Raw genomic sequence first — 14,216 nt, 5'->3', positions numbered from 1 at the left:
ATTGCAAGTTGCGTTTCAATTAAGTATAGGTCAGTGATTCTGTAACTGGGGTCGCATTGCTATTTTCAAATAGCCAAAGTTTAAATAGGGCTGAAGTGATGTAATATACGTTTTGTAATAATAATCAAAATCTACAAAGTAACTAGTAGTTAAGTTTTCAATAGTAGTGGAGTAAAGTACAGCATTTGCCTCTGGGATGTTAGTGGAGTAGAAGTAAAAGTATAGGAAATTATACTTAAGTTAAGTAAAAAATACCTCAAAATTATACTTTTATAAAAAAAATTACAGTACTTGAGTAAATGTACTTAGTTATTGTCCACTAGGGCTCATTCACTCCGGAGCAATAGGTGGCGGTAATGCACCCAACGTCGGTTGACTGTGACAGTGTTGCCATGTCGGCTTATTATATGCGACTTTGGGCTTATTTTTCTGTAGTTGCTTGTGGTGGCGGATTGCGGTATTTTGGGCTTGTTTCTAACGTGTACTTGCTTATTTAGGCTTGCTTCCAAATCATGTTTTAATTATTATTTAAACCAGTGGTTCTCAAATATTGTCATGAAAATATTTGAGTTGTTAAAGAATGTCTCCAAAATATCCCAAATATTCCACATTTTATTGCAAAGAGTTTTTGAAATGAGCAGATCGCGACGCGTTGTGAGCTTGTAGATCGGCTATTTTCAAATAGCCAACGCATAATAGGTTTACTTTAAAGTGCTTTGTGCTCAAGTGGCCTAAAAAGTTGCTTGTTTTCCTAGACCTGGTTGCTTGTTTCTCTCGCTAAACCTGGCAACAGTGGTCAGTCTGTGTCCTTGGTGTGCCCAGTGACATAACTATAGATATCTCCACTAACATTCTGTCAACATGTACAGGCAACTTATGGTAAGATAATTAACTTATAGGATACTGTGTGTTGTTGCAACGTGCTGCTACTTTCCTCTTTAAATGTTCTAATAACGTTAAGGTTACAATGTCATTACGATAAGTTACTCAATGTCTTTAACCGGCTTAGCATGCTAAGCTAGCTGCAAACACAATTAAGCTACGTTAGCCAAGTTCATGTCTGGATAATATGAATTCATAGTCAAGTTCATGTCTGGATAATATGAATTCATAGTCAAGTTCATGTCTGGATAATATGAATTCATAGTCATAATCAAATGGTATGATGTGTGTTTATATTAGGTTTTATTGTGTCATTAGTGTTGGGCAAAGCTAGGTAAATGCATCCAACTATAGCAGTTATACTCTTCCTAAAAAAATTATTAATAAAAACGTACCCGAGTTACAGATACCGAGTTATCTTTCAAATAAGTAGCTAAAATACACCGCAAGTTACTTAGAAAAAGTAGCTACATTGATTGAAGTTAACTTTGTACCTCATGTGGCTGAGGAGGAATCCTCGTGAGGACATGTTATGACATTGAGTGATTGGACGGTGTAAACCAGGGTGAGCAGAGATGAAACTAGCCGAGCTTGTAGATCGGCTATTTTCAAATGCTATTTTCAAATGGCAACCTACTTCTCTAAGGCTGGAGTGATTTGTCATTTGCCAGCCAAACTGACAGTGTATGTTATCCATCGCTTATCTGCTAAATCAGAATAATGCAAACACAGAATAAGTCAATCATTTTATAGTAATTATGAAATGTAAATAAATACATTCTGACCATCTGTGGAGGAAGATTTTATTTACATCAAGAAATCTTTTGATGTGTCATGTCATTTTCTGGGTTTTAAATAATAATAATAATGTTATTATTGATCTGCCAAGAGGCCTGTTGCCCAACTATGGTCTAAAAAGTAGCCCTGAAACATGACTGTCATATCATGACAGTTATGGATGAACTTCAACCTGGTGTTTGCAAAAAAAAAGCATTTTAATCCGATCGGTGGCCATTTTCTCATATTTATAATGTATCTGAGTGCAATACACCTCCTAACCGATAGGGTCGTGTGATTGAAAGCATAATGGAGAAAATTCGGGGGAAATGGCCACTTATCTGATTAAAATGCTTTTTATTGAACAATACGGAACATACGGGTACTTCTGAGGGCCCGTATGTAATTGTAACATCCGTGGTCATGGGTTAAGCACTTTATATTTGAAATCTAAACGTTTATGTAGATGTACGGGCCAAAAAGAGAGAGAGTGCAAACACCAGTCTAGTCTAAGTGGTACAAATGGTTGGACATGGAGAATTATTTCGTTATTGTTTGTGATGGGTAGTGATGTAGCAGTAGCTTTTCTCAAGCTACCCAGGAAAAACAGCCTTACTTGAAACCTAAGTATGTACATCATTTGATTACTTGAAACCTGGTATGTTTCAAAACCTAGTACATCATTTGAATACTTGAAACCTTGTATGTACATCATTTGATTTGATTTGACTTCATTGTCCCCTTGGCAAAATGTGTCCTCTCTGCAATTAACCCATCCATGAGGACCAGTGAGCAGCCACCATGCAGCACTCGGGGACCAACTCCAGTTGTAATGCCAGACTATTACCTTGATCAAGGGCACTGGCAGGAGTACCATAGCATTCAGAAAGACTCGTGACGCTTACCCACAAGCTACTTGGAAATGTAGTTAAGCTAGTAGCTCAACTCCTGTATAGCCAATCTACTGCCCAGCACTGTAAATACTCACTTGAAATTCGTTCTGGGGGCGGCCGCTGGCCTAGCGGTCCAGGCACATAGCCGCATACCTAGGGCTGTCACGATTACACATTTAAGTTGACGATTCATTGTCACTCAAATAATTGCGATTAACGATTGAATTGTGTGTTTGGCATTGAACATTGGAACATAAGAATATTCTTAATGCCTTTTAGGCTTTGTAATAAAAAATTGCACAGGGCAGATATGAAAAATAACTTAAATATACAAATAAATTATTGACAATATTTAATAATTTTATGCATGTAAAAATTGCAGAAATAGCTGATCTATAAGCTTACAACGCGTCACGAAGTGATGCGTTGTAAGCTTGTAGATCTGCTATTTCTGCTTTTTTAATATATTTGAAAATGTGTTAACATTTTTCAACATGGAAACGATTATGACGATTATGCAAAAATTGTGACAGGCCTACGCGTACCACATAGGCTCTAATGCAGCCTGACAGCGCGTTGCGGACGACCTTTGCTGCGTGTCACTCCCCGTCTCTCTCTCTCCCTGCTTCCTGTCTATCTCCACTGTGTACTATCAATAAAGGCAGAAAAGCCCCAAAAATATTAAAAAATTAATTAAAAATCATTCTGTAAATTGAATATTGACTCAGCCATGTTTGGTAAGTGTCACCTTTTGACCCCCCCTGCCCTCTCTTTATCTCTGCAAAAGGAATGCGAGCACTCGTCTTTTACGGGGGTCAAAAATAATTAAACCAAAACATCCCCAGTTACAAATGACTTTACAAATGACTTCTGAACATGGGTACAACCAGAGCCTTGTATTAGAGAGTTGCGCCAATGAGGGGGCAGAAACGGCGCCGGTCACGTGGTTCATGTAACTGGAAATAGTTACAAGGAGCCGTAGACTTCAATGCATTCCATGAACTTCCGGTTTAGGGCTTTGTCACTATTCTCCAATAGACGGCTATGTAGAAGACCTGGCCCGAAGAAGTGAACGCTAGTGTCAGAACTCTCTCTCTCTATGGGTCTGGGTACAACACCAGAGGAGCAGCTTCTGGTAACATATGAACAAAAACAGCACCAAAACTTGTTTTAAACATGTTTTAATCCTGTTTTAGACTTTTCGATTTTTTGATTCTCTTGCAAATGGTTTTCTTTATTTGTTTTATTATGTACTGTAGCACTTTGAGGTTTGTTTCAAATGTAAAGTGCAATACAAATAAAATTTATTATTATTATTATTATTAAAAACTAATTTTCTAAAACTCACTGGTGTTTATATATAGGTCAATAGAACTCTGGAATGCTCTGCCCAAAACATCTTATCTACAATCCATAACAAAATTACTTTTAAAAAACACATCAAGAGATATCTTGCCAAGTAACTTGTCAAGTGTGTAACTGTTATTTGTTTAATTTGACTGGACTAATCCAAACTGTTTTTTTTGTATACATTTTTATTTATTTTGACTTGTATTTTTAGTTGTATATTTGTATTGTATTTGCTTTGTTCAGGACCCCAGGAAGACAAGAGGCTCATTCATGTGTCTCTAATGGGGATCCTTTAATAAACATAAACATAAGCACTCACTTCAAGTCCTTTTTTTGGGAGATTTTATTATCTGGCACAGGCAACACAACGATGTTGTCCAAACACGTCCATCCATTGTTGTGCTGCCCGTGCCAGATAATAAAATCTCCTAAAAGGATGTGGAAGAGAGTGCTGGTGATCCGTTTCGTTTACTCTCTCTCTATCTCTCTCTTATCTGTCTACCTGTGGTTGTCATTGTCATCCATCGTCTTGGGTTTGCTCAAATTCTTTTCATTGTTTCCTTGTGTCAACAGGGTCTTCGGCAGCTGTCCATGCGGACTATCAGTGGCAGTGCCCGCAGACAAGTAGAGAACACAATCAAAGATAAACAGAAGTTGTTTCAGGTACAGTATAGTCTCTCCAAGGCCAAGCAGGGCATTGTTAGCATTTAACCCATTAAGACCTGAGGCCGATTCTGCAAAATGTCTTAAAAAAAAAAAAAAACATGTTTCTATATCAGTGGTACTCAAACTTTTTCATGTCAAGGACCCCCAAAATGATATGTATTTGGCCAACGACCCCCATCTCAAAATGTTGTTCCAGGGACCCCCAGAAGCAAAGATTTGAGTTAAAAATGTTCGCTTTAAAAGAATATGTATTCAAAGATTTGCACACATTTTCACGATTTTTCAAAAATAGCAGATCTACAAGCTCATAGCGCGGCCGCGCTATGAGCTTGTATATCTGCTATTTTTGAATAGCCAAAGTGTAAAATAATGCTTTTTAGCTCAAATCAATAAATGATGCAGATGCGTTCAAATCCCCAGTGTTATAAAATCCTGAGTGTACAAATAAAATGGGTCCTTTTGGTTACATTTTGTACATTCTCAGAGGTACAGGATTTTACTTTGTATAAGCTTCCAGTGCCCACGTGACCTCTTTAAAAGAAGAGGCAATGTTTGTTTGACCTAATTACCTGTTTGGGTAATCTCTCTTCCACTTCAGTGGAACTGTTTATCTTTAAAGGTGAACAATGTAACTTAAACAGTAAACCCACATGGTTTTGTTTGCATTAAAGAGAAGGCAGGCAGCAGATACTTTCAAATGATGGAAATCCAAATGACGTGAAAGAAAAGGTTATTATTATGGCATTGACATACACAATATGTATTTATAAAATAAGAGTTTGTAAAGGAATGCCAAGTTGCCAACCCCCAACATTTTCTATACTCAAGAAAAGAATGCAGTTGTTTTTTTTAAGTTTTGATATCACAGGTGAAGGAAGTAAACTTGCCAAAGAATGTACAGTAAGGATGATTATTGACAAAAACAACAATCGGTTTGGACACGACTCACGTCACACCTTTCATCAGTTGGAAACATGTTACTTTTCTGGAGTAACAGCTTTGCCAATGAAGCAGTCAAGCAGAAACCTATGGTGCTGTTATAAAAGTAGACACAATTTTGTCTGATGACAAAATTGTGTCTACAGACCACATACAGTATGTGGTGTAGTACCTGGTTAGCTAATGTTTGTTTTGAGAAAATATGCAGATTTTCTTCATGCTTTCATTGCTGCTGTTTTTATGAGTTGATGACAGAAGAAGCCAACCTGCATTCAGCTGGTTAGTGCTGCTGGCTGAATTCATGTAACGGAAATTGTAGGCCCATTGCCTCTGTCCCAAAAACTTTACTGTCTCTTCAGATTATAGTTACTTAATTAACATTCTCAAAAAACCAACAGCGTTGTGAGCTTGTAGATCGACTATATTCGGGGCCAGCCAGTTCAGTGGCCTTGGTTAGAGTGTCCGCCGTGAGATTGGGAGGTCGGGGTCCGATCCCCAGCCTCATACCAAACACAGTAAATACTCAGCAGTTGCCTGGCAACCATCTAGTAAATCACATGATAACCACTGTGATTAAATTAAATGTCTAAACTCCAACCAGTTATTGGTTGTGAAATGATTTGCCAGCATTTCTACCATGTAATAAAATAGGTCATTACAATGACTCAAAGGGGGAAAACCTAATTTTGGCATGAAGATAGGAGTGTTGTTAACTCTTTTTCTGCCCTTTTAATCTTGTCATTGAATACGTTTTCATTACTTTGTATTTGAACTGAGCAACACTGTCATTCTTCACTAATGGTAATGCTAAGTATAATGCTAAATTATAATGTTAATGTTAAAGTGTGTACTTTATTCCCAGGTTCTGGAGACAGAATCTTGTTATGTCTCCTTTGTAGCCTGACAGATAAGTATACTATGTATCATGGTTTTTGTCCCTAATGTAGGTTGTAGTTGGGGCTGAACATGTACTAATTTTGCATGCAGCGTGATAAGCAAAACGCCTGCACCAAATCAATCTTCCAAAGAGGAAGGCTTTGCTGATCCCTGCAAGGCATAGTACTAGAAATCACCACGTCCACAGCTGCTGACACCTAGCCTACTTTTGCTTTTAAATCTCATAGCAAAACGTAATTGCTGCTTCACTGTGTTCTATACTATTGTTTGTATCCGAGTTGCTTTGGTGATCTCTTTTGATGTAAACGGTAAGTTTACCACCTAGCTGTTTGAGGTGGTGTTAATGAATGCTTGGAAAACAGCTGGGCAATAACAAATGTAGTAGGAAAACACTTGTCCCTTTTGGCCTCAAACATTACTTTGAAACACATGATGCTCTTTATTTTAGATTTAGTTCCCCACACACAAATTGGAATTAACTTTATATTTGTTTCACAAGCTAATATCCATATTATGGAAAAGCTATATTAACTCTTATTTTAATTTTGAAAGTGTAAACATTTATCCTTATTGTGTGGGCTGTCAGTGAGGCTGTTTGACTGATGTGTTTGTGATGAGGGAATGACCTTCCTCTCCCACATGAACAGGAAGACAACGGCGTCCCCATCCACCTGAAGGGAGGTACCAAGGATGCGCTTCTGTACAGAACCACCATTGGTCTCACTATCTTCGGTATGTCATTTTAACAGTGTAAAATCAAGTGATATTTTTTGGTTAAATATCTATATTCGGATTGCAATCATTTTCTATAGAGTGTTGAGTAACATGGATCATGCCAGCTCTTTGGTTAACAGAAAGTACAATTTCAGGTTGGGAAACCAATGTTATCCTAACAGGAGAGAGCTCTTACAGGATTAAGACGTGATATTGGAAGTGATGCAGACTAAATGCAACCGGAACCCTATAACATTTGAAGCTGATAAATGATCTTTTTGGGGTTCTCTCTCCCCTGAGAATTGGTACCCTGATCTAAAAGATATGTTCTGTTTTTTAAAGAGCTGGAATGAGAGGGAGACCATTGTTACTGAACAAATACTCTATAGCAATGATTACGACCGAAATATAGACCCTAACTTTTTGTCCATTTTGAATCATGTTTGTTCTCTTCTGTTTTATCTCTTCACAGGCAGTTTCTACGTTGTATATGTGTTGTATAATGCAGCCATGCCCAAGAAACCACAGTGAATCACCTTACTGGAAAATTAGACTTTATTTTTTATCTAGTGATTTTAAAGCCACATAGCTTGGATGCAATCCACATTACTCTCTTCTCTGTTGTGCAGATATGTAATCTGGGAGATTATTTGTCCTGTCAATGTCTATATGTTTCATGCATGGGATCATTATTTATTGATTGTACAATTAATGTGCCAGATATAATAAATTATATACAGCAGTTCAGTAGTGTTTGTCTTTGAAATGCACGCTTCCTTGAATCCAACCACTTACTAGACAGTCTTATTTCCACTGTTTATGGCATTGGGCGTTGAAAACACAACCATACCATCAACTGATTTCCCTGGCCCACCGATCAAAGCATCCTGTGTCAACATTTAATTAAAGCACGGTGTGGTTGCAGTGGGCAGTACCTAAAGATGCCCTAAAATAAATAAAATAAAATGACGTGGTTATACAGCTGGGTCTATTCCTTATGGTGTTGGTGAGTCAAAGGCAACTACCATACTTTAAACATGTGCATGTCTTCGCTTTGAACAGTAGAGGGCACCAAATAACTAGCCAATAGCCTGCAACAATTTCATGCTGGCAGCCCCTTATCCACTGTATTGAGATTATGCAACAATTAGGATGTACAGTATATAGCCCTAACTTTTTATTTTATTTTTTACAAACTATTTTTGACAGACCAATGGACAATGCAGATTAAACGACCTGTCAATTTAATTCTAGATATAAAAGTACACACACACATGGACACACACATCTATCTCTCTCTATATGGAAACAAGCCATATGCTTTCTTGGGTTTGAACCCTTTAGCATCCTTTTGTACTGAACTGTACTTTCTGTGCTTTTTCTGCAAACTGTTATTTAATCTATACATGTATATAAATAATATAGTGCGTAAGAGAGGGAGAGAGGGAAATCACGAGCATATACACTGGGGGGTGTGTGCGTGGTTGGACCTCATAGGACCAACTGTTTAAACGAAGGGAAAAACATGGTCTTGTGATTTAGTTGAAATAAAAATGTGCACACAATAAATGTATAGGCTACGCCAGTGGTTCTCAACCTATTCAGGTCGTGACCCCCCAAAATGATCGTATTTGAACTGGTGACCCCCAAAATAATCACATTTCAACTGTGGACCCCCCAAAATAATCATATTTCAACTGGGGACCCCCCAAAATAATCATGTCAACATATGGGACCCCCAGTCCCCCCCCCCCCACACACACACACACTCTGACAAGCACACGCACATAGGAGTAGAGGCATTCAATTTAGTTCGACTTGGTTCCACACATAAATCTTGTGAAAATAGCAGATCTACTATTTAAATTTGTTTTGCCTCTTATATTATTTGACAATTTGCCCAATGTTTGACCAGTTTTTATGATGGTCTTTTCTTTTCTTTCTTTCTTTCTTTTTTTAGGCATTGAAAAAAAGGTCTTAAAAGTACTTAAATAGTCACTTCACAGTAATCTGCCCCCCCCCCCACCCCTAAAAAGAAATCACGTGAAACCCCCGACCCACAGGTTGAGAATCACTCTGCTCCACGACAGTGTGTGGAAGGAAATCATGGACGTTGTTGAGCCTCTCGCCAGTTGGTCGCAGGCTCGCAGCCAGTTTTGCCCAAATCGTCCCTCTCTCTCTCCCCAACTGTGACCCGAATGTCCATGTTTATTTAGCCACTTAAAAGTGATCGTAATCTCCATGATGGAGGAATGCAGAGAAGAATGAATGCAATGTTTCCAGAAGTCTCAAGGGGGATGTTTGATGTTTCATCCCCGTTTGGGTTTCGTAAGAAACAGTGGTGTTAAGTAACTAAGTACATTTACTCTAGTACTGTACTTAAGTAAAATGTTTTGGTATTTTTTACTTTAGTGGAGTATTTCAAACTTTCAGTACTTTTACTTCTACTCTATATTGTACTTTTATTCTACTACAATTCTTTGAAAACTTTAGTTACTAGTTACTTCTTAGATTTCGTTTTTTATTGCTAAACATACATTAACCACTTAAACTCTATATATTTAGACCATTTGAAAATAGCAGATCTACAAGCTCACAACTGCTTGTGAGCTTGTAGATCTGCTATTTTCAAAAGATTATTTATACATTTTGAAAACTTGAAATGGGACATTCATTCATTATGTACTTTTACTCAAGTACATTCTTAATACCAGACTTTTATACTTGTAACGGAAGTATTTCTACCTTGTGGATACTTTTTACTCAAGTAAAACATGTGAGTATACTCCTTCCACCAAAAGCCCTGTGATGATGGTAAAATGAGAGCTGGGAAGGAACTGCCCCCCCTATTAAGTAGCCGGTTGTGGAAAGATTCTTCCCACTTTGGAAAGAGGCTTTTCCTTCTTGGATCTTGGACATCTGCTAGTGGAGCTTCCAGTAGCCAGAGAGGAGAGGAGAGAAGGGTCCACCCATTAGCTCCTGAAGAAACTTCTCTCATATAGTTGGGAGGCTGCACTCAAACTCTGTTGGTTCATTTCTTGGGTTGATTTAGGTGAGTTGGCATTCTCTTTTTTTTTTGTTTGTTGCGAAAAATTGATCTGTTTAGGCTAATTGTACACAATTGTAGTGAGTAATTGATAGAACATAAGCCATTTATTAGGTGAACTCCTTTAAATTTGGGAGAGAAAATGTCACAAAATGAACCAATTCATCAAAGAAAAACGCTCCTATATAGGAGCGTTTTTCTGTGATTTTGTGACATTTTCTCTCCCAAATTTAAAGGAGTAGTTCACCTAATAAATGGCATATTTTCTATCAATTACTGCCACCATGAAGCCTTGAATTCATCGAGATTTTTTTAGTTTTTGTCGCATTCCTGAGACAATAATGTGATGACCGGTGGAGACTCACAGATGAGTGACTCAAAGAGTCTCTACTGACCGATGACCCGGTCATTACATTATTGACTTAGGAATGTGACAAAAACTAAAAATCTCCATGAATTCAAGGCTTCATGGGGTGTGTAATTGATAGAAAATAAGTAATTTTTAGGGTGAACTACTCCTTTTTAAGTTTGCTATATTTGCTATATATATATATATATATATAACAGTTTTTTTAATGGTCTAATAACACTTTCCAGGCTCCTATTTCATGATTTTAATTAATTTTTTTTATTTTATTTTTTTTACAACTTGGTTGGTTAGTTTAAATGTGTTGAAGATTAAAGCTGTGATGGAACGTTTCTGTAAAAAAATGTTTTCGATCCATTTAAAACACATTACTGAATCAATCAGCCTAATAATAAATGCAGTGGCAAGAAGCTCTAATTAGTTTGATTGGTTTAGTTTGTGTTAAGTAGACAGTTCTTAATGTCAGCTCAATGTAGATGGTTAGCCTACTTTATGTAGAATTTTAGAACTGGGACACATAGGTCTATTTTTGATCATTATCAGTGGTCTTAAGTAACTAAGTATATTTACTCAAGTACTGTACTTAAGTACAATGTTGATGTACCTTTACTTTACTGGAGTGTTTCCAATTTTCTGTACTTTTACTTCTACTCCACTACATCTGAGAGGCAAATGTTGTACTTTTACTCCACTGCAATCATTTGGAAACATGGGTACTTGTTACTTTGTAGATTTTGATTATTGTTACCAAACATACATTAACCACTTGACTTCAGCCAGTCAACAAGCTCACAATGCCTCACAATGCAACTCATTGTACGCTTGTAGATCTACTATTTTCAAACGATTTTTTTTTATAAATTTGAAAACTTGTGAAATGGGACATTCTGCTCAATGAGTACTTTCTACTTGTTGTAGCCTACTTTAAGTACATTTTGATACCTATGGCATTTGTACTTTTAGTCAAGTACATTTTGAATTCCGGACTTTCACTTGTAACTTGTAACAGAGTATTTCTACATTGCAGTATTGATACTTTTACTTAAAGTAAAACGTGAGTACTTTTCCCACCACTGCACTGCAGTGTGCCTGCTGTTGCACTAGGCGGGGCACGCAACCTATGGTTAGGATGGCATTTGGCTTCAGCGTTTCACGAATCTGGTGAAGTAATGACCTTTGCAGATGTAACTCTGAGAGTGTACAAATGGAACCAAATGGGGGTCCATTTGGTTCCATTTGTACACTCTCAGAGTTACACACCCGTAAATTTGGGAGTGTTTCCAGTGAGCCAACATGCACAATATCAGCACCCTGACTCTGTTTGAGCAGAATGGAACAGAGCCTTCATTAGTATCATTGGTAACACCTGTGAATGTCTTACAATACGGCTGCTGTGCATAGAGCCTATTGAATGATAACAATTATTCTTGGTTTGTTGATAGACGGTTGATTTGCAGTGGTGGAAAAAGTACTCACATTTTGTACTTAAGTAAAAGTATCAATACTGCAATGTTACTCTAGCTGTTACAAGTCCCGTATTCAAAATGTACTTGAGTAAAAGTATCGGCATCAAAATATGCTTAAAGTACTAAAAGTACTCATTTTGCATTATACATTAAAAAAAATTATAATGCTGATGAAGCATTGTGAGCTTGTAGATCTGCTATTTTCAAAATGCCGAAATGTATATATATATATATATATATATATATAGGGCTGAAGTGGTTAATCAGTGTGTTTTGTAATAATAATCAAAATCTACAAAGTAACTAGTAACTAAAGTTTTCAAATAATTGAAGTGGAGTAAAAGTACAATATTTGCCTCTGAGATGTAGTGGAGTAGAAGTAAAAGTAATGGAAATTGGAAATACACCAGTAAAGTAAGAAATACCTCAAAATTGTACTTAAGTACAGTACTTGAGTACATGTACTAAGTGACTTTACACCACTGTGTGTCAATGTGTCTGTGACACTTTCTAGCCTGGTGCCTGTGCCAGCTCTGTGCCCATCCTCTCGGCTGCAAGTCACTTTGCCCGTCTGTGCCCCTCAGATTCATTCATGCGCTGCTGACCCACGACAGCTAAAGATGAAGATAGGGCTTTCATTAGCCACCGCTGCCTTCGTTGCAGTTCTGTTCTCCTCCGTTGAAGCTCAAGGTAAATGCCACCACCACCCCCTCCCCTCCTCTCCTCTCACACATCATCATCATCTCTCTTTCTCTCTCTCTCTCTCTCCCTCTCCCTCTCTCGTTTTCCTCTCACTGTATCTTTTTCACTTATGCAAGAAGGATTTAAGTTACAGGGTTTGACCTGTAGGTGTTTTTTTTATGCATTTCTTTTCATTCAGAGCCATCATTATGGAATTACTGCAACAAGTGTCTGTGTTGATCATTTGAATAAAGTTATATCCAGTTTCACGTGTATGCTAATTAACTGTGTATGTCAAATGACTTTTGTTACATTTATTTTATCTGGCGAGACATATGTGTCCTTTTGTAAAAAAAATAATCCTTTCAGATTTTTGTGTCTAGAGTAGGCTACTGATCACAGAAATCCAAATCTTGGTTCTGTTCTAACTTAGGCTGGAATTATGTTGGTTTAAAATTCAAGTCCAGATACCATTTTCTCTTAGAGATTTGGCCAAGTCCACATTTCTTTCTTTTACAATTTACGATTATATGCCTTTCAACAACAGGGCATATAGCCTACCAGAAATGTAACAAAAGTCATTTCATGGATTCATGTTTCCCCGTAATTGCTTAGTGGTTTCTCTCTTACATTTGATTTTATGATATAAGGCTCTACTCTGTGTCCAAACCAAAGTTTGGCAGGAATATTGCCAAATCCAGCTGGGCATAGATACTTCAGAGCCCTCAGTTATAATTTAGTAACGACTTTTGAAGCATTAAGGTTTAACTAGTTTTTCTTATTTGTAAGTCCAGGCTGAAATGGTTATATACAGTTGTGGCAATATTGCTATTCTGAATTCTCCAATGAAATGCAGTAGTCATTTCTTTGATATATAGAAAGAGTTATTACATACTGTAGGCTACATGTCAAATGAGTTAATCTGTTAGATTGTGTGTTAATTATCTGTTGATAGTTTAAACAAAATGTCTCTCTGTGTAATTTGATATACCAACATTTTCAGTCCAAACAATACCGAAAACCCAAAATGGAAATGTGGAACGGAAAAAAAATCGGATTCTTTCCCCCTGAAAAGTCTTCCGCAGGGGGAGAGTCTAATGTCTGCTCCCATATATCTTCACTAACGGAATGGAAAGATGTAATACGAGAATCGCAAATTAATCCTCAGACAGCGTAAAGACAAAGAGCCTTTCTCGGGCTTCTTTTTGCGGGCATTCGAGAAAACGCTGAGTTGCAATCCATATGGAAAGTTAATATGCAGTAATGTTTAATGTCAGCACATGTTGTGGAATTACTTTGGCATCTGTTCTGCCTCTTTGGGAGAGTCAGAGCTCTTTCCCTTCTCTCTCCTCCTCCTCCTCTCTCTCTCCTCCTGGCAACAGCAGGAGACTTGACTGGCTGGCTGGAGACAGAGGTTACAGAACAGTAGCCAGACTCGGGCCCCTAGACGCCTCTGAGGTGTCCTCTGATTAGCAGTTGGTCAGGCAGACATCTGTTTACCTGACGGGGGAAACCTCTTATTTTGATAATATCCATTT

At 37.6% G+C, this 14,216-nt stretch overlaps 2 protein-coding genes across 4 annotated transcripts in view; both read left to right on the top strand.

The window, feature by feature from the left end:
- Positions 1 to 786: 786 nt before the first annotated feature.
- On the top strand, positions 787 to 7,860 carry LOC308074960 (cytochrome c oxidase subunit 7A2, mitochondrial-like). Its single transcript, XM_080414528.1, has 4 exons — positions 787 to 879; positions 4,476 to 4,565; positions 7,052 to 7,136; positions 7,591 to 7,860. Exons 1-4 carry the CDS (start codon positions 862 to 864, stop codon positions 7,647 to 7,649), a joined length of 252 nt encoding a protein of 83 aa, XP_080270654.1. The 5' UTR covers positions 787 to 861; the 3' UTR covers positions 7,650 to 7,860.
- A 2,166-nt stretch (positions 7,861 to 10,026) lies between these two features.
- The window catches only part of col12a1a (collagen, type XII, alpha 1a), a 93,743-nt gene continuing 89,553 nt past the window's right edge, over positions 10,027 to 14,216 (top strand). For 2 of the 3 annotated variants that reach the window (XM_080414726.1, XM_080414727.1), the window contains exons 1-2: positions 10,028 to 10,170; positions 12,582 to 12,687. In XM_080414726.1, coding sequence (XP_080270852.1) covers positions 12,618 to 12,687 — 70 coding nt within the window. In that variant the 5' untranslated portion in view covers positions 10,028 to 10,170; positions 12,582 to 12,617. Of the gene's footprint in view, positions 10,171 to 12,581; positions 12,688 to 14,216 lie in introns of all 3 variants that reach the window. The other variant, XM_080414725.1, reaches the window with a different exon arrangement.

The sequence above is a fragment of the Gymnoscopelus braueri genome (assembly GCF_963280865.1).
Source record: "Gymnoscopelus braueri genome assembly, chromosome: 19".
NCBI lineage: Eukaryota > Metazoa > Chordata > Actinopteri > Myctophiformes > Myctophidae > Gymnoscopelus > Gymnoscopelus braueri.
The sequence above is the reverse complement of the archived record's forward strand: the minus strand, read 5'-3'. Positions and strand labels throughout refer to the sequence as shown.